At 39.6% G+C, this 24,935-nt stretch overlaps 1 protein-coding gene across 1 annotated transcript in view; it reads right to left on the bottom strand.

The window, feature by feature from the left end:
- The window catches only part of zgc:153039 (uncharacterized protein LOC767698 homolog), an 85,801-nt gene that overhangs the window by 58,235 nt on the left and 2,631 nt on the right, over window positions 1-24,935 (bottom strand). The window contains exons 2-6 of the mRNA XM_061782680.1: window positions 23,840-23,974; window positions 20,627-20,764; window positions 20,048-20,365; window positions 18,722-18,829; window positions 18,523-18,634 (exon numbers count right to left, since the gene is read on the bottom strand). Coding sequence (XP_061638664.1) covers window positions 18,523-18,634; window positions 18,722-18,829; window positions 20,048-20,365; window positions 20,627-20,764; window positions 23,840-23,974 — 811 coding nt within the window. The remainder of the gene's footprint in view (window positions 1-18,522; window positions 18,635-18,721; window positions 18,830-20,047; window positions 20,366-20,626; window positions 20,765-23,839; window positions 23,975-24,935) is intronic.

Genomic DNA, 24,935 nt, shown 5'->3' with positions numbered 1-24,935 from the left:
TTAATACCGACATACAGGCAAGAACTTAAATGCGCGAAGCCTACAGTGAAAACAGTGAAAAAGTGGACCAATGAAGCAAAGATAGAACTTCAAAGCTGTTTAGAGCGCAAAGACTGGAGTGTCTTTGGTAATTCAGCTGGCAGCCTGGATGAATATACGTACACTATCACATCCTATATTAGTTTCTGTGAAAGGATGTGTGTACCAACAAAGTCATTTCACACATTCAATAACAACAAGCCGTGGTTCACTGCCAAACTTAAGCAACTTCGCCTAGCTAAGGAAGGCGCATATCAGAGCGGGGACAGGGCCCTGTATAATCGCATTAGAAACCAGCTGACTAAAGAAATTAACATTGCCACCATGCAGCAAAGTTGAAAAAACAGTTTAGCGCTAACGATTCTAAATCAGTCTGGCATGCATTACAATCGCTGACCAATTACAAGCGACGATCCCACCAAGCTGCGAACAATAGCAGGTTACGGTACACCACGGTAGCCTGGTTCACTTTAAGGGGACTCACTGGTTTCATCTGTTTACTACCTGTCGTGAATGTCTCCCTGCTATTTAGGGCCAAACCTGATTTATCATCACAAGTCAAGCAGTCCATTTGGAACCATGAGAAAGAACACTTTATCAGTGGCAAAATGGCAGCATCTGTGAAAGCTTTTTTTCCATTTAAAGACTGAGTCATATGAATATTCATCCATCCATCCATTATCTGAGCCGCTTATCCCCACAATGGTCGCGGGAGTGCTGGAGCCTATCCCAGCTATCATCGGGCAGGAGGCGGGGTACACCCTGAACTGGTTGCCAGCCAATCGCAGGGCACATACAAACAAACAACCATTCGGACTCACATTCACACCCACGGCAATTTAGAGTTGTCAATTAACCTACCATGCATGTTTTTGGGGTGTGGGAGGAAACCGGAGTGCCCGGAGAAAAACCACGCAGGCACGGGGAGAACATGTCAACTTGTTAATTATGGTAGTTATCCCTGTCTCTGGTGAGGAATCCTTTAGAACAGCAATATTTTCAAGGGGTATGGCGAAACCAACAGTGAAATGAGATAGTCATGTTAACACCTACAGTACAGAACAGAAAAGCATAATCTTATATTACCATAAAGTGTCCATCCAGACATTTTTGGATTTTTTTTTTTCATGCATTCCTTTACTCTGGGTATTAAAGAAGAATCAAAATACAGTATACTGAAGTTTTTTTTCTTGTGGAGAAGTTGTTTAATTAAAAAAAATTAAAAAATCTAAATATTTTCAAGAATGTAGCATTTTTGAGATTGAAATTTTAAGAACATAAACTGCAAATATATGAACGTTTCAAATAAAACTGATCTGAGATTTGTCCCCCCAAAAATGGCAGCAATACCACCAAGTTACAGTAGCTACAATTAAGGTTAATAGTATCTGATCCAGACATTTTTATCACAGTCAAGATGATAGCTTAACAAGACAGAACAAGACATCTTAAATATTAATTTTGAGCTAATCATCTGAAGCAGTGTTTGTTATGATGACAACACTACTTATTACATGAAGCAATTGGCAGCAAAGGGGATACAAAAACATTTTTCGAAGTTAGTATATGGGTCTGTGTCATATATTATTATCTCAGGCGGTCAAGACACCACTGAGTTAACTGCATGGAAACAAAGGCACTAGAACCAAATTTACTCACTAAATGCCTTAATGGTGGGATTTAGTGTTTGTCTTTAACCCCTCTTTACCATGACCTTGTAGGTACTTAAAGAGTATAGCTGAGGTACAGCGGGAGCAAGAAAAAGATACAGACAGATAAACTAGAGGCAGAGTGTAAGAGAGGCAAGGGGAGAAATGTAGGAGGCAGAGGGACAGAGGGAAAGTTAATGAAAGATAAGTGCTCTCAAGGGAATTGAATGTGGTTAAAGATTATTAAATGGAATCAATAACTAACAAGGCCTCTGTGTGTACACACGTGCGCACACACATCAGCATGCACACATTTTCATATTCAACTAATGCCTCTATCTGTTTGCTTTCTCTTTTCAAACCATTCACATGCACTCTTCACGTTAAACTTTTAAACTTTAACTGCGGTTTGGATGATTTTCCACATTTGACAATGTATATTGACGTCTCCTACAAATATGGACAAATGTATAGGTACCCTTCCGCTCGAGAAAAACACACACACACACACACACGAATGTTGAAATGTAAGAGTCTAAAAAAAATTATTCAATCTTATTGGAGAGCTATGGAAGAAGCTGAAGCATGCGATGAAGAGAAGGAACCGTTCATACCAAAGAGAACAAGAGCACCATAGCAAAGAGTGGACCAACATACCTGATCGACACGTGCATAAGTCATTAAGAGTTCCTGATGTAATTTGCTGATTGTCACTTCAGGTTGACAATTATAGCATACAGCAAATGAAAACTAAGCACTTCAACCTCAACAATATCAGAATCAGAATCAGAATCATCTTTATTTGCCAAGTCAAGGAATTTGTCTCCGGTAGTTGGAACTGCTCTAGTACGACAACAGACAGTCAATTTACAGAGAACACTTTTGAGACATAAAGACATTGACAAGAGACAGTCACTGAGCAATAAAGGGTTGCTAGCTATCTGGTAATGCCGGTACATGTATTATTTATTTTTTTGACAATTGTGCAAAAAGATGCAGAGTCTTCGAGCCCTTAGAGCAGTTCGAAAGACTAATATTGCAATAGTCCGGTGCAATGACCATTGTCCAAAGGGCGCCGAGACTTTAAGCGAGTAGTGCGATAATCTGGGACAATGTTGATTGTGAAAATGTTGCAGATACTCCTCAATCAGTGTGCAAATGGAGCAGATGCTACTCTGGCATGAGTGGCCAGTATTTTGACTATCCATCCATCCATCCATTTTCTGTACCACTTATCCACACTAGGGTCGCGGGCGTGCTGGAGCCTATCCCAGCTATCTTCGGGCGAGAGGCGGGGTACAGCCTGAACTAGACGCCAGCCAATCGCAGGGCACAAATAAATAAACAATCATTCGCACACACATCAGAATCAGAATCAGAAACATCTTTATTTGCCAACTATGTCCAAAAACACACAAGGAATTTGTCTCCGGTAGTTGGAGCCGCTCTAGTACGCTAGGTACATTCGCTCTAGTACATTCACACTTATGCGCAATTTAGAGTCTTCAATCAACCTACGATGCATGTTTTTGGAATTTGGGAGGAAAACGGAGTAACCGGAGAAAACCCACATAGGCACGGGGAGAACATGCAAACTCCACACAGGCGAGGCCGGGATTTGAACCCGGTTCCTCAGAACTGTGAGTCAGATGCGCTACCCAGTCTTCCACTGTTCCACCCATTGAATATATGACACAATTCAAAATATACATCGAGAGAAATTAAGTAGTAATTAGCCTTAAAAGTATTTTCCAGTCAAATGTGTCAACTGAATCTGTTGTGAAATGTTGTTAAAACGACATCTTCAAATCATGTATTACCGTGTACTTCTATCCCCGTCTATCCAATGTTTTCCTTCTTTGTCCATTGAGAAATTGTCTGTTCACTAATTTATTGTCATATTTTTTGTATAACATAAGAAATTGGATACTGACTACTAAAAGTGATTTCTTTGCTTGATTCCAAAAATTCAAGTAGTCACATATGCAGGAACAAATTTCCTCCTCTTAGTGATATTGTAATTTTTTATTTTTTTTGAGCAGCCTCAGTCTGTAATATGTTTTTATTTGAAATGTGGACATTTCATTTGAAGAGAGTGAAGTATGTAAAATTATTTATTTTTGCATTGATCTTAGTTGTATTTCTATGGAGTGGACCTTTTTTATTATTTCATTTTGGGGGGGATTTATGGGATGGATTGGAGGACGGATATGTTGTCATGGGAGTTTGAATCATTCTCCGTAAGAAGTTAATTCACCCACGACTTTCGATTTGAGACAAACACTCACTAGCACACCACTAAAGAGTGATACTGTAGAAAATGCTTCACCAGATCTCTGCGATGAGGCAGCAGCAACACAAGGAGAGCGGACTAATGTGGCTACCCGGTGGTGGCTGCCGTAAGCCAGGATCCAGGCTGCGCGATGCGGGTTGCGCAAAGCGGAGGTCCGTTGGCAGCCTAATCCCAGCCTGTGGGGCTGCATTCGCTGGGAGAGAGACAGGCGCAAACAACAAGGTGCCTCTTGCCCAATCAATTTTGAAGTGACGCAACGCTGTACCTGCCGTAGTAGGCGTAGCAAGTTGCAATGCTTCTGGAAACTGCATCCTTTCCAAAGAGACCTTTCGGTCACACGGGGAAGTCAGCCAATCAGTGTATTTCTTGTGATGGACCCACATGGTCACCTGAGCCAGTCAGCCAATCAGTACATTTCGTGTGACGTACCCACATAGTCAAATGGGTTACGCATCCAACCAGGTGCGTTTACACTCAAATGAGGAAAAGAAGCGATCCAGCACCCTGGCTAAGCAGGGTGGCTTCGTATAGCCGGACCAAAACTAAATAAAAAAATTTAAAAAAATGAAAAACATCGGTTCATTATTTTATACCGAGACAAGACCACAAAGATATTGAGGGACTTTTCATTTCACGATAATCGCAATATCGTGAATATTGTGACACCCTTAATATAAGGAATTAGAGTATATGGGCAGGTATACTCTAGTAATTACTTTGTATTCATATGTTAATTACTCGATCAAAAAACGAGGAAACAAAATGTTATGCCACTTAATATAATGAAGAATCTTTCAAATATAGATATACATTGAGGAAAAAATGCCACAATATGAATTTTTGTCTGTAAATGAAAAGACTGGCGGCACGGTGGCCGACTGGTTAGAGCGTCAGCCTCACAGTTCTGAGGAGCGGGGTTCAATCCCCGGTCCCGCCTGTGTGGAGTTTGCATGTTCTCCCCGTGCCTGCGTGGGTTTTCTCCGGGCACTCCGGTTTCCTCCCACATCCCAAAAACATGCATTAATTGGGGACTCTAAATTGCCCGTAGGCATGACTGTGAGTGCGAATGGTTGTTTGTTCCTATGTGCCCTGCGATTGGCTGGCAACCAGTTCAGGGTGTACCCCGCCTCCTGCCCGATGATAGCTGGGATAGGCTCCAGCATGCCCGCGACCCTAGTGAGGAGAAGCGGCTCAGAAAATGGATGGATGGATGAAAAGACTGGATTCTTTTTCCAACCATATGATAGATTGTTAGATTAGAATTCACATTTAGTGCTTGCCATAGATGGATTATGAGGTACTCATCAATCACTATGAACATAAATCATATAAACTGCATTGTGCCTATCATGGAAAACACGTGACCAATAGGTGGCAAACCATTTTTAAAGGCCAATCTAAAACTGTCACCCAAATCTTTCTTGTTCTTCTTTCTGTTCACTGCACTTAATCACACTGTCTCATTCGCTGACTCCCGAAGCTTTTAATTCAGACAGGACATGTTAGTGAAGACTTGGCCAGTGCTTGGGCCATGGTGGCATCATTTTATCAAAATGAAAATGAGAAAAAAAGAAAAGAAGGCATAATTGGCAGAATTCTGTAGTGGGGAGAAAGGGGTGAATAACAAAAGGCAGGAGGAGGACTGAGTAAATGGACGGGGGAACATTTTTTAGATGGGATGAGGAAGAATAGTGGCGAGATAAAGAGGAGTCAAGAATGTTGCAGTTTGGTGATAATGCGAGGAGAACAGGGAAATTATGGAAAATGATTACATTTTGGTGGCTGTGAAATTCAGAAAGAAAAGAAAAGAGAGTGAAAATAACACACACATTTGAACCTATCTAGAATCTACTTTGCCAGAACAGACCCAAAAAATTTATCAAAGCACGTTTACTGTATCTATTTTGGTGTCAGTTTATTTTCCCAATTCACAATATCTCACAAACTTTACAAGACACAACCCCTCCTCTAATATCTGAGCCAAGATGCCACATTATGATCAATAACATTCTTTTTCAAACGCATCCAATATAGCTAATACAATCAGAATACATTACGGTGATTACTTATGCATAGTATTTCTTTACTTGGATGGTATATTAGCATGCAACACAACAAAACTCCATCCGTTATCTACTATGCAGAATGCTAATTCATATTTAGAACAAGTGTGATGTGGTACTGAACAGGTTGTAGCAATCCTGAGTTTTACGGTAAGTTACATCTTTGAAAATAATGAATGAAATGGAAAAGTTACTGAAATATTAAACCAATGTTACTCAACCAAAGACAATAAGGGATTGCAAATGCTCCAGCTCCAGAGCATTACACAACTGATAACGAAATAATACTGAATGTGGAGGACCGGTACGCTGACAACTAACAACACAATTAAACTGTAATAATCACATTGGCATACTTCATCATGGCTTTTAGTTCTGCAACAAGTCACACAATTCTACCTCTTTTGATTTAAGGGAGATTTCTTGAACTCTTATAAGAAATGTGACTAATGCAATGAAATGTTCCCAGGACCACAGAAAGTGTGGAAATGTAAAAAAAAAAAAAAAAAATGTGGGTCTGTTCGTATTTTTAGCAGATGAGAGACATTTCAAGGTATGTGCGGGCTGAACAAACATCCACACACGCTGCATGTCAGAGATAGCGCAACAAAAGAAAGCCCAGCAGATTCAACCTAATATAACTATCAAGTAATTTATTAATACAAAAGCTTCTGTAGCACAGGGTGGATTAGCCCACAGGTCACTGATGCACAACATTGGGCGGAAGGAAATACTTATGCATATTGTTTGCACTCGCTATATACACTCTTTGCACAACATGAGGGAAACAACAGGACAAAATTTTAAAAAGAAATTAAAAGATTTGAAAGAAATTTGTCAGCCAAAGACTTTCACAGCATAACATTTGCTTATAATGTTAGAAGATAAAAATAAATATAAAATAATAATATGTAATACAATGAAAATTTTGAAACAACTGTTACTTTGATTGGTCAAACACACGCACACAGACACACAATTAAGTTTCATAAAATGGGACAGGGCAATCTGTCATGGCTGGCTAGCTGGTCACAGGAGGTTAATAGATTTTCCATATCTCATATTGGCTAAGTCTTCATCTTCACCATCACTGTCCCTTTCACAATTCTGGCATATCACGTATGGTTGTCTAAAAAAAGGACAAAATTTGAGGACATTCTATTAAGTGACCTGGAAACCAATTGTACGGGGTTGTGAATGAGCTTCATTTAGATGTGTTCTTATTGTGTTAATAAGAGTGAAGTATTCATAGTGATGGGGATGATAAAACCATTTGGATGATTGAAAAGAAATGGTTGATAATGTTCAATTTCATTGGTCATTGAAATGTCTGTATCATCAAGGTTATGTTGACCAAACCAGTAGAAGGCCGACGCAATTCAGGCCTGCTGCCTAAACAGGCTGGAAAAGAAACTGAAAGAGATGAAAGTTGCTACTACATGTTCTGTAGTGGTACAAAATAGACAATGCTAATCCTATTACCGTATTTTCACGACCATAAGGCGCACTTAAAAGTCTTAAATTTTCTCTAAAATGGACGGGGCGGCGCAAAATCTAGAAATGTTGTTGTGTGATGAGCGCTCCGCTTGACTGACTGGGAGAATTTCCTGCCGACACGCTGCTTATATAGAGGAAAGGCGGACGTGACTGAGGACAGCATGCGGCCGTTAAAGGGGGAAGGGTGCGCGTGAAGGAGGACGCTAAACGCACGCCCCCAGTAGGTATATAGCACCGGTAAGTGTATTGTGCAAAACAACATAGGTTTGGCTACGGACCCCCGAAAATGGCACCTACGAAGAGACACGCTTACGAAGCACAGTTTAAACTGCAAGCTATTAGTTACGCGGAGGAACATGGGAATCGAGCAGCCGCGAAATAATTCAAGATCAACGAATCCATGGTTCGCAAGTGGAGGAAGCAGGAAAACAAGCTTTGCCAAGTCAAGAAGACGAAGCTGAGTTTCCGCGGAAACAAGGCGAGGTGGCCCGAGTTGGAAGACAAACACGAGCAATGGATTAATGAGCAAAGAACAGCCGGGAGAAGCGTCTCTACAGTCACCATTCGACTGAGTGCAATAACTCAGAGCTTACCATCATTCTGGGAGGCTTGACGAAGGAACTCCAACCGCTGGACATCCGTGTAAACAGGGCGTTCAAAGTGAAGTTGAGAGCGGCGTGGGAGCGATGGATGACAGATGGCGAACACAGCTTTACTAAGACTAGGAGGCAGCGCTGGGGGGGTTACGCCACAATTTGTGAATGGATTGTGGATACTTGGGCCAACGTGTCTGCTTGCACTGTTGTTCGAGCTTTCATAAAAGCCGGCATAATTTCTGAGGAGCCGCATGGCAACGAGACTGACTCTGGCAATGACGAGAGGGAACCTGGCGTGTTTGATGGAGAACTTGCCCAGCTGTTCATTTCGGATACAGAAGATGAGGACTTTGATGGATTTGTGGATGAGGATTGATCAAAAAATAACATGAGTACATTGTTAAATACTTCAATAAAGTACAACCGAACTCAGTTTTGCTCCCGCTGCCTTTTTAAAAACATTGTTTTATCGTGCATGCATGCTACCGTATGTTTTAAGCTAGCGTATGTTTTACCATGCCTGCCCCCAATAATACGGTGCGCCTTATGTATGTGTTAAATACAGAAATAGACCCCGTAACTGAGACTGCGCATTTTAATATGGTGCGCCTTGTGGTCGTGAAAATACGGTACTACAGAAAGAGAGATGATGCTTGTTGGAGTAATGGACAAAGAAAATAACTAATATTTCACCTAAACTGATGGAAAGTGATTCATATGACGCATCTTTGGCTGGCATAACTAGAGCATCAATTCATCATTTTAGCAGTGTGTGCTTCCAGTTGTTGGACTTAATGTAACTAGGCTGTGTTCATGGGTTGACATGCTCATATTTCACAATCAGCACAATGCTGTTATTTTATTTTGTTACTCTTGGCTTGTGCCTTTTAGTGTGATAAGATTATTCAACTAGATTATTTTCTTTTGTTGAAATAAGATATTTCATGTTGATATAAAATGCCTTTTCAGTGTATTCCACCAAGAGGACCCATGACCAAATAAAAAGTAAAAAGTTATTAATTTTGCTGTTTATTTCTTTAATAAATGTGTTTAAATATTCTACACAAATGTATAATACATGAAAACATGTCAATACTTGCACCAGCTTGCACAACTTTTCCCAACAATTAGAAGCCAAAAAACATGAACTTATGTCCAAGGAGTTTAAAGATTAGTGGGTGGTTCAGATAATAGCATGGTGCAAAAGATTGAGTCTTTATCGGCTGTTGCCGCAAACCCCAGTGCTTACAGTGAGCGCTGACATTATTCATCCCTGCTGCTACCATGGATGCTGTGATAGTCACTACTACTATTATTTTTTAAGAAGTGTACCATTATTATGCACAATAATCAACTTCCATTGTTATTATCAAAGCTCCCTGACATTCTCTTAAATGCACGATTGACTTCATTGAAAGATTTGATGCAGAACAACAATTTGGGATTGAGACTTGTGCAAAGGCTGGTTTGTCACTAAAGGTTCCTCTTGAGTGAAGCAGAGCAGATTTGTTAGAAAGCATGACTGCCACCATTTGGACGATTTGTACGATTGCAGTGAAGGCTGCCTCCTGAAAAACATCCATCCATCCATTTCCCGTACCACTTGCCCTCACTAGGGTCGCGGGCGTGCTGAATCCTCTCCCAGCTAACTCTGGGCGAGAGGCGGGGTACACCCTGAACTGGTTGCCAGCCAATCGCAGGGCACATACAAACAACCATTCACACCTATGGGCAATTTAGAGTTTTTAATTAACCTACCATGCATGTTTCTAGAATGTGGGAGGAAACCAAAGGACCCGGAGAAAGCCCACGCAGGCACGGCGAGAACATGCAAACACCACATAGGTGAGGTCGGATTTGAACCTGGGACCTCAAAACTGTGTGCCAGATGTACGAACCAGTCGGCCGTTGTGCCACCCACCTGAAAGACATTGGTGCTCAAACGTCATACCGTAGACCTTTATTTATTGTATTCTATTCAATTATATTGTTTAAAGCATAAACAACAGAACATGTTTTTAATGGCATTCTGAAGTTGAAGTTTTAGACTTGTCCATTGTGAATAATGTTAGTAATAAAATTATGAAACATAATTTGTTATAATATTTTGATCTAAAAGGTTGGTCTTATTTTTTTTCTATCCTTGGTGAGAAAAAAATAGAATGATGATTCATTCTATTCACTGATGACCGAGGCCATGATATCTGATGAAACTTAATGGGCGAATTACCTGAATAAGTACTTAAAAGCATCATTTCCATTCCATTTTCCCTACCGCCTATCCTCACTAGGGTCACGGGCGTGCTGAAGCTTATCCAGCTACCTTTGGGCGAGAGGCAGTGTCACCCTGAACTGGTCGCCAGCCAATCGCAGGGCACATACAGTATAAACAAACAACCATTCGCACTCCCATTCACACCTACGGGCAATTTAGAGTCTTCAATTAACCTACCATGCATGTTTTTGGGATGTGGGAGGAAACCAGACTACTGGTTGCATAAAATGAAAGGAAGATGATTTAAGATTTGCCTCCGGATTATCTAACACTATTGGGCACTTGCTGTACTGATTCAATATGCAAATATTTCTGAGTAATCTCAGAGCAATACACTCTGGCATGATGATGTGGTTTTTATACATGCCTAAGCCAATTGCATTTCAATTCAATTACTAGAAACATGATTTGAATCAGATGTTTTTGGTGGATAGTATATTTGTTATTTGGATGCCATAGTGCATTCTCAAAGTGTGGTACGCACGCTCATGGTAGTGGTAGTGGTATGCTCATGGTAGTGGTATGCAAACGAATCAGTAAATTAAATGTTCAAACTGTGCACAATGTTCTAGTGGCTTAAATTTTTTTTTGAATCCGGTATAGTACTGTACATTTGTTAAGAACTGTTCTACTGTATTTAACATTTCACGACAATACATTTGCAGGAGTTTTTCCTTGCGTTAAAAAAAAACGGGCATTTAATTCTTTTGGTTGCGCTGTGTGTGGTGTGCTCCAATAATCTCCACACAGAATACCACACACAGATTATGTTCCACTACTGAGCTAGAATCCAGTCCTCCAAGATAGAAATCTCGCATGACCAAACAGGATCTAACAAAAATGAAGAAGAAGAAACACTACCAGAGATGTTGCGTCGATGTTCCTCCAAGTTTTTCCGAAGGGACCGCAAGCCGGAGTGTTGGAAGATGGTGGTGATGCCAATAAAGACTTGCATTGGTAAATACAGTACTTTTTGTTATCTGGTGAATCCACTCACAGTGCAGTGAAAAAGTATTTGTCCCTGCATCAAATTCTCATTTTGTTGCGTAGTTTCCCCACTTTGCTTAAGATCATCAAACAAATAGAAATATCAGACAAAGATAACCCAAAAAAACATATAATGCGTTTTTTTTTTTTTTATGGTGATTCAATTTATTAAAGGGGGAAAAAACTATTCAAAGCTACCTTCATCTCATCAGTCAATAGAATATTGTCTCAAAAGTAAGACAAGCCTTTATGTTCTTTTTGGTCAGCAGTGGTTTTCACCTTGGAACTGTGCCAAAGATTCAATTTTTTCCCCCATTCTCTTTTCTTTCTTATTGTTGAGTCATGAACACTGACCATCACTGAGGCAAGGGAGGCCCTGCTGTTCTTTAGATGTTGTCAAGGGTTTCTTTTTGACCTCCTGGATGAGTGGTTGCAGTGCTCCTGGGGTAATTTTTAATACTAAACCTACTAATAATAATAATAGTGGTAGTATTAATAATAATTATTAAGCTGTACACGATCAGGATTTTTGGGGCCGATCACTGATCAGTGAGTTTAAAAAAACGATAACCGATCACAAGATGGAGCAATGTGTCTATTTAAATGACCTGTTCATTTACTGTATATACTTGTGTACTTAATTGCTCAAAAAAAATACAATAAATAATGTATCTTTGTACATCTATTTATGCCAGTGAGGCATAGTGACAGATACAACAAATAAATGGTTTTCTATTAGATGGCAGGAAGTACATACAGTAATTAATGTATCCACTTTTTGTGACATTTTTGTTTCTTGGTGTGCCGTGAGATTTTTCAATTGTAAAATATGTTCCTTGGCTCCATAAGGTTGGAAATCACTGCTCTAGTCAGATCATGTATTCTAATCAGTCAGGTCAAACCAACATTACAACATGACAGAAATAATGGGTGCTAACTTAATAATCGGACAAGGTTCATTAAAGTAATAATGTTTAGCACACAATTACCTGAAAAATTCGATTGCCAGGAACGAGAGACAAAAGTACATGCATGCAACATTTTATCATTTTATGGCAAAATTGTGTTAATACTAATACATGAGTGAAATGGGGAGAAGTACACATTTAATGGAGAAAAGGCTCCTTGCTTTGCTTTGCCGTTACCTATGATGGAAGAGTAGTATTGGGTTTTTTTGGTGTGTGAGAGGACTTTATATATACTGCGGGGATGGGCAACTTAAATGATGGCAGGGACCACAGTTTTTTGTCAGTGCAACCAGGGGGCCACATCGGAGAGCGATTTTCTTAGTCGAGTTTTCTCTTACCCCATCCTTTCGCCACGGCATCTCTCTTCCTGCTGATTTTCATCACGGCCTAACGCCGCCCCTCATCTCATCGACTCTGGTGGAAACACTCTCTGCAGTGCAATGTCTGCTATCTAGTGGGGAATGGTATTATTACAACTTAAAACTGCTCTGTTACATTAGAGGAAATGTGTATAAATTTTTTAAAACCTAATCTAGGGGCCACTCCAAGTGAGGGCGCTGGCCACATTTCTACAACCAAATATTTAAAATCCCCCCCCCAAAAAAAATTACATTTTCAAAAAAGAATTGTATTTTTCCAAAAATGTAATCAAATCCATGTTCCCTCCTGCTTCCATTCCAAATATTCCCTTAAAAATAGTCCACCCTAAGTTGCCCATCTCTGATATACTGTAATGATCATAGTAGAAATTACAAGTGAACAGTGAGGCCAGATTGCCAGTTCGCCAGTTCTGCTAAAATGCATACGAATTTCACAGAAGCACTATGACTAAAGGGAATTTCCTTATGCTTTTGGATAGTGGTGGTTTCGAAAGAAAAATGTGTTTTATTTTTTTTACCTGTAAATTTGTAGTCTGCTGGACAGATTGCCTCATCTTTCTTCCTGTACAGTTGATGCCGGAAAAAGCTGTGTGGTAAACTGTTCAAGATGATTTGCAGAGTAAGGTCTACCAAGCAATTGGCAGTGGTGGAAGCCAAAGTCAGTTTGATTAAGGAAAAATAAATAAAGCAAACCGTAGCTGTCGTCCCCAGGAGCCGTGCTGGGTCTCTAGTCATAGTCATTAGCACTCAAGTAGCTAATATGAATCAAGTTTAAGTGGTAATCACTGGTAAAGAATAAGATTTGAAACAAACGCTATTATAGTGCTTGACAAATTCATCACACCACCATCCAATATAAGGTTTAAACCACAGTTGCCCTAAATTAACAGCATTGGAAATTACCAAAATAATTTTTCTGTCTTGGCTAACACCATCGTGGAGAAGCTCCTTAATGGGATAATGTTGTTAATGCTAAAATATGATTATCACTCTCAAATAATTTAAACATTTCCTGTTTTCCCCCAAAAATAAAATAATTGGATGGTCCATGATTATTTCTTGATCAAATTGTCAAATTCGAGTTATTTACAAGCTTTAGTGGTTACGCTTAATTAATTTCTGACTTTTCAGAAAAACCCAGTAAACCAATTAAAATTTGGGTATAAAAAGCTATTCACAAATTCGTCTTTCCTGTTCAAAATAATAAAAGAGAAAAAAAAGTTGGCGGCACGGTGACCGACTGGTTAGAGCATCTGCCTCACAGTTCAATCCCATGCAATTCAGTTTGCATGTTATCCCCGTGCCTGCGTGGGTTTTCTCCGGGTACTCCAGTTTCCTCCCACATCCCAAAAACATGCATGGTTAATTGACATCTCTAAATTGCCCCTAGGTGTGAATGTGAGTGCGAATGGTTGTTTGTTTGTATGTGCCCTGTGATTGGCTCCAGCACGCCCCCGACCCTAGTGAGGAGAAGCGGCTCGGAAAATGGATGGGTGATATTGAAGTGACGGATCTTTTCTCATTTTTATTACAGGTGGACTAATACATTTGTAAAGCAATGTACAACCCCAATTCCAATGAAATTGGGACGTTATGTTAAACATACATAAAAACAGAATACAATGATTTGCAAATCATGTTCAACCTATATTTAATTGAATACACTACAAAGACAAGCTATTTAATGTTCAAATTGATAAACTTTATTGTTTTTAGCAAATAATCATTAACTTAGAATTTTATGGCTTTAACACGTTCCAAAAAAGCTGGAACAGGTGGTAAAAAAGACTGAGAAAGTTGAGGAATGCTCATCAAACACCTGTTTGGAACATCCCACAGGTGAACAGGCTAATGGGGAACAGGTGGGTGCCATGATTGGGTATAAAAGGAGCTTCCCTGAATTGCTCAGTCATTCATAAGCAAAGATGGGGCGAGGTTTACCTCTTTGTGAACAAGTGCGTGAGAAAATAGTCGAACAGTTTAAGGACAATGTTCCTCAACGTACAATTGCAAGGAATTTAGGGATTTCATCATCTACGGTCCATACTAACATCAAAAGGTTCAGAGAATCTGGAGAAATCACTGCATGTGAGCGGCAAGGCCGAAAACCAACATTGAATGCCCGTGACCTTCGATCCCTCAGGCGGCACTGCATCAAAAACTGACATCAATGTGTAAAGGATATCACCACATGGGCACAGGAACACTTCAGAAAACCAATGTCAGTAAATACAGTTCGGCGCTACATCCATAAGTGCAACTTGAAACTCTACTATGCAAAGCAAAAGCCATTTAACAACAACACCCAGAAACGCCGCCGGCTTCTCTGGGCCTGAGCTCACCGAAGTTGGACTGGAAAAGTGTTCTGTGGTCCGACGAGTCCACATTTCAAATTGTTTTGGGAAATTGTTGACGTCGTGTCCTCCGGGCCAAAGAGGAAAAGAACCAGTCGTACTGTTATGGACACAAAGTTCATACGCCAGCGTCTTTGATGGTATGGGGCTGTGTTAATGCCAATGGAATGGGTAACTTTCACATCTGTGAAGGCACCATTAATGCTGAAAGGTACATACATGTTTTGGAGAAACATATGCTGCCATCCAAGCAACGTCTTTTTCATGGACGCCCCTGCTTATTTCAGCAAGACAATCCCAAACCACATTCTGCACGTGTTACAACAGCGTGGCTTTGTAGTAAAAGAGTGCGGGTACTAGACTGGCCTGCCTGCAGTCCAGACCTGTCTCCCAATGAAAATGTGTGGGGCATTATGAAGCGTAAAATACGACAACGGAGACCCCAGACTGTTGAACAGCTGAAGCTGTACATCAAGCAAGAATGGGAATGAATTCTAGCTACAAAGCTTCGACAATTAGTGTACTCAGTTCCCAAACGTTTATTGAATGTGATGTATCACAGTGGTAAACATAACCCTGTTCCAGCTTTTTTGGAACGTGTTGCAGCCATAAAATTCTAAGTTAATGATTATTTGCTAAAAACAATGAAGTTTATTAGTTTGAACATGAAATATCTTGTCTTTGTAGTGTATTCACTTAAATATAGGTTGAACATGATTTGCAAATCATTGTATTCTGTTTTTATTTATGTTTAACACAACGCCCCAACTTCATTGGAATTGGGGTTGTACATTATGTTCCGTAAGCAATTTACTGTAAGCACAGTGGGCTTTAAGAGACCCTGTAAACTTGTTGTGAATTAAAAGGTTATTAGCAATAGCACGTGTCTCAACATTAAAATAGTCCCTAAAAGTGTGGAATGTTGACTGCCTTCTGAATGTTTACTATCGGGTCCAGTTTAAAATAGCTCAATTTAATCTTTGATTATTCACACTTACTCTAAGACAATACAATGTACTATAAAAATTATGTTGATTTTTAAAGTGATTTTAAATGTGTACCGAATTGAATGTTCCTTTCCGCTGGTCAAAGGATGTTTTAAAGCAGCATATTCACGTATTCACTTTTTTGTTTTTTTGTTTTTTAGTTTACCCTATTATTGTATTCATTGACTAATTGCAAGACACTATAATTTATATTATACTACTATACTATTATTACTAAATTATCGGGGAAGTTTAGCATTTAGATCCAAAAAGGGCTCGAGGATTGCATAGTTCAGGAACATGTAACAGTGAACTGACACTTCAAGTAGGAAGTGTTGTGACACTATCTAATCATTGCCCCAAAGGTGTCTGATATGTCTTGAAATACATTTGTACAACATATGCGTTGACAGAGACACACCCAAATACCAACAAGTCCTTGCACACGCACTGACGTCATGTGCTAGAGTGCCTGCTGTGGCATCATGTGAATATAGCCAAGAGCTACAGTGGGCCCTGTTGAAAAATATTTCCACTTCATCCCTACATAGAAAATAATATAAAGGATAGCTTTCACAAGAACTGAACTGCTCTGGGTTGTATAGATTAACAAAATAAAAATGTAAATAAGTAACCTGTGAGAGGTCCAGAAGGTCCGATAAGAAAGATTAGATTCAGTGAGTGTGTGTAGCACGTGGGCAGAAACTGGTAAGATGCTGTGGCAGAGTGAATGATGGCTGCATTGATCTCCAACGCTGTTTAATAGCCTTGTCATGTCAATTTAGCACCTCAGGAACACTTGCTCTGGAGCTAATCAATATCAAACTCTGGCACTCGGCAATAGACATGTAGAGAGAGAAAAATAGAAGGGAGAAAAAGGGTGTATAAAGACAGCATAACGGAAAAAAAACCTAAACAAAAGGTAATAGGGGAATTTACACAACACTGTTTTCAATGCAAAGCAACTGGTTTCAATTCAAATCCAATTTTGACTGATTTAAGGAGCGAGTCTCTTTTTTCACAAAACAAAATGATTATTCACTATTTTTATGGTTGTGGAATACAAACTTTAAGTTTCGGTCCTGATTTACTTTACCATAGTCTCACAAAATGACTTTTCACAAATTTTTATTTGTTGTATTGTCACTTTTTCTGAAATTATCCTTTTATCAGGTTTGCAAGATAATTCGGGTCGAGAATGGTTTTTCAAGCTATTGTACTTGGTCTTTTTGACCTGCAGTTGAAATAGATGGATATCTCATTAATATTCAACATGTAAATAAGCTTCGCTCTGATTGGCCGTTGGCGAAATCTCGCCAGCCAAGGGATAGCAAGGGATTCTTCGATATGAGTTCTTATTATCATTGTGGAGAAGAATTCACTTCACCAAGAATTGGATTGTTCACCCACTAATAAGGAACGTGAGCGGCGCCTCACAACCCCACAGAGGAGGGGATGTGGGTGAAATAAAAGAGAGGAGGATATTTTGAGAGCATGGTCCTGCGCACCCAATCAATCAATTCAATGTAACCTGCTCGCGGCATTCATCGCCCGTGCACATTTTGGCCACGATGACCGCAAGCGTCGCTATTTAACCCTCAGTTACATTACGAATTATAGATATAATTCAGTATTGTTGTAAACCACAACACATGTATGGTTTTATGTACTGTATTTGTGTGGCTTGGCAGCGGCTGCCTGGCTGATCGCTCGCTCAAAACCCAGAAATGCACTTCCAGCAGTGTGTCAAAGGCTATGTTTACGAAGTCATCCGCCACAAAATGGGCCTGAACAGATCACAACTCTGGTTCTGAAATGTTTAGGAATTTCTCCCACAATAAAGCTATTTATTCCTCAACGCCTCTGAGTTTTGTTCAGGTGACGCAAAGTTTAATCTTTGCATAAGATGCGTTGTTGGTCAGCCAGTTTTCGTGAGCAACCACTGAGTGAGCGAAACTATGTCACAACGTCGGCAATTTCAAATCCACCCATCTAGCAAGTGGTTTGATATTCAAAGGCTGCATTCAATCGACAACAGCATACAGTAGATCTCAAACTTAAACCAGGTCATAGACTTACTTTGACCTATGTTATATATAAAACAGTGGAAAATGTAAGATTTTGATGTTAACCACAGAAATTGACTTTGGCAGAAACAGGAAACTCAAGTTAAGGATACAAGTACACCAGTTTTGGTGTAACATAAAATTAATTTTCAAAACATCATGTGACAACTAATAAGTAATTTTTTTTTTTCTGATGAAAGCAAACCCAGCACTTTTACTTCAGCAGTCAAATTGTTGTACGGTTTTTATCCCTTTGGATGTACTGTAAGAAATTTAATACATAACACGTTTATCTTGCATCTGTCAAACCTTGGGTTTGACTAACTTGTTAAGAGTGGTGTTTGAGTGAATCTGTTGAGCGTGACTGACCGGTCACAGGAGCACGCCACAAGGAGGCTGATCAGGTTGTAGATGATGAATGTGAAGATGACGGCGGTGATAGTACCACGTGGAATGGAGTAGCTTGGATTCTTGAGGTCACCTTGGAGATGGGTCAAGTACATTCATTAGGTCAGTCTGTATACAGGCTGTCCATTTACACAAACCCGTGCACATGCAGTTCAAATACCTGACATGTTGGACCCCGCCATGATGCCAGTGCAACCATTAAACATCACAGCAAAAACAGTGGCAAAGGTCATCAAATTTCCTGTTGTGTAGTCCACAGTGTAGTCAGCTGTGTGAAGAGATAAGAACAGGTAGTAAGTTGTTGAAGTTGTTCTTAAAACATTCATCTTCAATCAGCAAGGTCAATGATATCTGTTGACATATTTTCACAATACAGGTTGTACTTTTGCGGCACGGTGGCTGACTGGTTAGAGCGTCAGCCTCACAGTTCTGAGGACCCGGGTTCAATCCCCGGCCCCGCCTGTGTGGAGTTTGCATGTTCTCCCCGTGCCTGTTTGGGTTTTCTCCGGGCACTCTGGTTTCCTCCCACATCCCAAAAACATGCATGAATGGGAGACTCTAAATTGCCCGTAGGCATGACTGTGAGTGCGAATGGTTGTTTGTTTCTATGTGGCCTGCGATTGGCTGGCGATTAATAAAGAGCAGTCACAGCTTTTGAACATGTATGTACATAAAATTAAGTTCAAACCAGATTTGTTACAAGGAACTAAAAGTTTAAAATGGGATTTTCCATGTCAATTTAAAGGTCCCGTATTAAGGCTATTTAGACTTCCATAGAGTGACTCTCTAACATGGAATTAGTATAAGTGTCAATTTAATTTAAAAAAAACCTTGGTTTTGTCATATGAGTGTCCAGAAAAGGCCACTCTGACACCTACTTCTGTTTGACCCAGTTTTGTATCTGCTTTGTCCATATTTGGCTAAGACCGCCCCCCTTTCCTCTGATTGGTTGCCTCCGTGTAAAAGACCCACTTGTGAGACCACACATTTGTTATATTGACAGCACTGGCTCAAGAGTGGAAAGGGAAAGCGGAGAGCTCTGCTCGTGACGCAGATAAACACGAGAAATTCAAATGACCTGATTTCAAGCCTTTCAGTAGAAAAACGTCTGGAGCTCAGTAATGCTTGGACGATTTTAATTAATCTTTCACGTGTTTACTGAGGCACCATAGAGAAAATAACACATCCCAAATACTAGAAAAAGTTGGTTTGGCAAAATATGTCCCCTTAAAACTGCTGCAAAATGCCCAGTCTGGATGAAATCTATCTGAGTCATCGATACTTCTGAGCATGCATACAAATCGCCAATAAAATGTGAAGCTTTTCAGATTTGACATAAATTATATTTTCATAACCCTTCCAAATAACTAACCATTAAACAATTGCTTCACGGTTTTTGCACTTGGAAATACATTTTTCTCAAACGATTGATTTGACAACATAATATGTGACAGCGGTAAAACGTACTTTTTTTAATCAGCCTTACCCCACAGGTTCCCTAGAAGGGTGTCCAACTTGAAGCCGGTAAAGTTTGCTGTGGTGGGACCCGTTCCATTTACAGTAGGGATTGAGTCGGCAGAACTGGGCAGAACGATGGTGTGAGGATGTACAGCAAAGAAGCTGATGAAGATTGTGCCGAGGACAAACATGACCACTAAGAAGGTGAGGAAAGTGGCCTTGGCATAGATGTGAGCACCGACCATGCACACAAGCATACAAAGAAGGGCGATGACTGTGGCGTAGAGCATAGACCACCAATAGCCTGATTGCAGAACCTGGTAAGAAGATGTGGCTAGTGCCCCATCTAAGGGAGGATCAGAAACCATGTTTTACAAAATGAAGGGGGTTACATGACACAGTGATTATTAATGCACATAGTATATAAAAAATTATCATACAAATGCTTCATTTCACAAATAAATTCTAAAATGACAACTCATGTCATGTGTCATGTTATCCATTAGAAGTCTCAGTATCATAAATACAAAGAACATTTAGAAACCAATATAAGGAAACCTGGTATTTTTCAACCTGACTGTATTCGACCAGTTAAGGTGAAACTTACCCTGTGGCACGCCAAAGGTGGCAATAACAGCTTCAACTAAACCCAGCACATAAAGAGCACAAGCACACACATTAGCCAAGAAGAACATGATTCCGATACTACCACCAAATTCTGGGCCCAACGCTCGGCTGATCATATCTGAGGAAGGTTCAGGAAAGGTAGCTTGGGAAAGGATAAAATCAATTTTAAAAATCGCCACCAATAAACGTATAGCCTACTGACAGTAGGGTTGGGCATTGTTTGAATTTGAGCAATTCTGGTCCCAATTCTGGTTCCTTATTTCGATTTCGGTTCCAATCGATTCTCGATTCCGATTCTTTTAGGGAGCTGAGTCAAAACGGTTTGCAGGGTTTAAATAAAGGGTGTCCAAATTATGAACATCCATTTTCTTCTGCAGGCCGCAGCATAGACTAAAATAAACAACCAGTTTCTTTATAACCAGTATCAATATCAAACCTATGAACTAAAAGGCAATGTGTGTGGAACTAACCCAATTGACTTAATATCTATTAATTAATGTTTCAGCTAAAAGTTAAATATAGCATTGTTAAATTGTCATTTGGGACTGTTTTATCACATCAAATGGTTTATATGTGCAAGTTTTAACTTGACTTCCTCTTTTAAGACTGTAGCCTTTTATTTTGAAGGGTACGCACCGGAACTCGGCATTTTGGCACTAAAATTAACTTCACACGGCACAGGTGATTTTTTTTAATTTAATTTTTTGATAATGGATGGAATCAAATGCTATAAAACGTTGATTCCTTGCCTTACCCACCGATGAGGCACAAGGTTAGTGTTTGTGATACTGTGAGAACTTTTATGTGAATTTTGTCCCAATTCATTGTGATGAAAAGTTGCTACGGTGAAGTTTTGGCTCAATATTAAGCTTTTTTTTCTGTCATCAGCACTTGGTTTGAAAACCATCAGTGCAAAAGTGCAACCAACCATTCACCTTGTTAGCTGCCTTAATGTTAGCATCAGAGGTGGGTAGAGTAGCCAAATATTGAACTCAAGTAGGAGTACTGTTAGTTTAGAATAATATGACTCAAGTAAAAGTAAAAAGTAGTCATCCAAAAATTTACTTGAGTAAGAGTAGGAAAGTACTCAATGAAAAAACTACAAGTAAAATAACTTGGGAGTAACTTCTCTTTTTTTTTTTTTTTTTAAATCAGAGCATGAACATCAAATAAAATAAAAAAAATAACATCTGCCACCATTTCAATTTTAAACTGCCCAAAAAACAATAACACATGGATTAGGCCCAACAGAAAAAATGTTTGGTTTATTCACTTAAATGACTTCATGGAGAAGCTGTTTGCTGACCAGACCAGTGATTGTGTGTGCGACACCATATGATAAGGCTAATTTTGCCATGTCACTGCCAAAACAACAATAAAAACATCTGCAACTTACCGCAAGGTGTTTTCTCAAGTTAGTGGGCTGAAATATCCAAGTTTTGGTAGTCACAATTTAAGAACTGCATGACAAAGCTGTTGTTTTTTAGAGTCTGGAAAGTAAAAACCCTTGTGCGGCTGTTTTTCTTTTCCCCTAAAATTTGTCATTTTGATTGGCTCGTGAAGGCTATGCGCACGGTCATGTGACTGCCTAGTGTCGTCTGATTGGCGCAACGGGCACCCTAGGCGAAAGTCGAAGATGAAGTCTAAAAATAGACGAGTACACGCAAGAATGGATAGATAAAAATAGTGAACGGGAATGTTGATCATTGTAACGGGGAAAAAGTATCGATCCTTCTTCACATAAATAAATACTCCAGTAAAAGTAAAAAGTACAGTGCATTGAAAATACTCTGACAAGTACAGTTTATGGAAAATGTTACTTGAGTAAATGTAACGGTGTAAATGTAGCGCGTTACTACCTACCTCTGGTTAGCATAGAACTATTTTATTGTTTCACTCACCCAACTGACTGAGAGTTGACTTCACTGAAGCTCTGCGCAGTGTAGGTTGAGGCTCGGAGCGCGTCAGATGCTCCACAGCCTCCTCTGCACAATCTAATCTTACTCCGAGTGTTGCACTGAGGCGAGTGGTCATTCATTTTAACAAAGTTAAGACACACTCTTGTTCGCCGTTGCCGCCGTTGGGCATGAGTATGTCTTCGTGCGCGTTCTTCTTCATTGGTTTTTGCCGCTTCTTTGTTGGTTTTCACCACTTCTTCTTCGGGGTTGGCAGACCAGACATCGAAACTGGGAACCGAAATTTTTAAATTTGAATGATTCCGGGAGAACCGGAACATTAGTCCCGGTTCCAATCGGTTCTCGATGCCCAACCCTAATTTACAGTGATAAAGACAAAAATGTATTTTAAACAAATCAAACGCCAACTGAGGTTTTCCGCATACCCCTGTGGCCAAAGTGTTTGTCTTGGGCAAGGGAACTGCTGGGTGCTCTCAATCCTGCTGCATATGAAGTTTATTGAGATTGTTTTGACTGTGATTTGGTGTTACATAAATGCAAGTGGACATGCAATTAAGTCGCTTAAATATACAACTCCAATTCCAATGAAGTTGGGACGTCCATCCATCCATCCATTTTCTGAGCCGCTTCTCCTCACTAGGGTCGCAGGCGTGCCGGAGCCTATTCCAGCTATCATCGGGCAGGAGGCGGGGTACACCCTGAACTGGTTGCCAGCCAATCGCAGGGCACATACAAACAAACAACCATTCGCACTCACAGTCATGCCTACGGGCAATTTAGAGTCTCCAATTCATGCATGTTTTTGGGATGTGGGAGGAAACCGGAGTGCCCGGAGAAAACCCACGCAGGCACGGGGAGAACAATGTGATATGATATTTAAACGTTTGGGAAATGAGGACACTAATTGTTGATGCTTTGTAGCTGGAATTGCTTGATGTACAGCTTCAGCAGTACATCAAACAGGTGTTTGATGAGCATTCCTCAACTTTCTCAGTCTTTTTTGCCAACTGTCCCACCTTTTTTGGAACGTGTTGCAGCCATAAAATTCTAAGTTAATGATTATTTGCTAAAGATAATAAGGTTTATCAGTTTGAACATTAAATATCTTGTCTTTGTAGTGTATTCAATTAAATATAGGTTGAACATGATTTGCAAATCATTGTATTCTATTTTTATTTATGTTTAACACAACATCCCAACTTCATTGGAATTGGGGTTGTAATTCACAAGATGTAAAGTGCGGATTTCACATAAATTTAATGTGTCCAAGAGGATACAATAGGCCCCCCCAGCATCTAGGGCTCCATTTGTGGAGATGGCACATACTGACAAAACAGTCATGCAGATTATGAAGTAGGCCACAATAAACATGGCGATTCCTTGGTACAGTCCAGACTGGCCAACCAAGAAACCTGCAGAAAAAAAATAATTATGTTAAAAGTCATCAGGGTTAATCACTGACTTAACTGAAAGGCAGTCTGGCCAGTGTGAATAAATAGATAGATTAGATAGATAGATAGATAGATAGATAGATAGATAGATAGATAGATAGATAGATAGATAGATAGATAGATAGATAGATAGATAGATAGATAGATAGATAGATAGATAGATAGATAGATAGATAGATAGATAGATAGATAGATAGATAGATAGATGCATGGAATAATGTTCTATTATTAAACTATCCATTGAGACAAAAGTGCAAGCCTGATACATTGCATATTTTAGAGAATGTAATTGAATGTCATTTCACGAAAAACAAAGTAACCCTATTGGAGCATAGAATAAGGGCAGCACAAAAATGGGCTGCTACAGCAAAGTGGAGACTGTGGGGTATAAAACTGCAGAATCCAGTTGGTCATGCATTATTTCTAGTGCCTTGTCGTACATGCTATTGTCAATGTTCTCAAATTTACTGTGTGCATTTACTTTGTTCACATTATGATTTTATATTTGTAAATTTCTACAAATGCTGTTTCTGAAAGTACCTGCATAATACTCCTCACTTCTTTTATGTACAGTAATATGTGTCAGAAAATGTGTGTCGAATCTCTAGCTAAATCCAAAGATAATCTTAGAAAGGTACTCAGAAGAGAGCAGACCTCCACCAAGACAAAATGATTCTTGGCAAAGAATCTAGAAGTTTTAAGAATTTCCCAAAATATCTGTTGGTATGAACAAAGTAGCTACTGAATCTAAAGCAAGTGTAGTGTATTGTATTGTATTGGTCCATGATGAGAATTTTGTGTATTAATGACCAGCAGCTCGTCAGCATATTTGCATGTGACAATTAGTTTATAATACAATACAGCATTTCTGCAATTTTCCTGATTTGTGTCTTATTTTGAGTATTTGTTTATTAGCATTGTG

This window comes from Phyllopteryx taeniolatus, chromosome 8 (assembly GCF_024500385.1).
Source record: "Phyllopteryx taeniolatus isolate TA_2022b chromosome 8, UOR_Ptae_1.2, whole genome shotgun sequence".
NCBI lineage: Eukaryota > Metazoa > Chordata > Actinopteri > Syngnathiformes > Syngnathidae > Phyllopteryx > Phyllopteryx taeniolatus.
The sequence above is the reverse complement of the archived record's forward strand: the minus strand, read 5'-3'. Positions and strand labels throughout refer to the sequence as shown.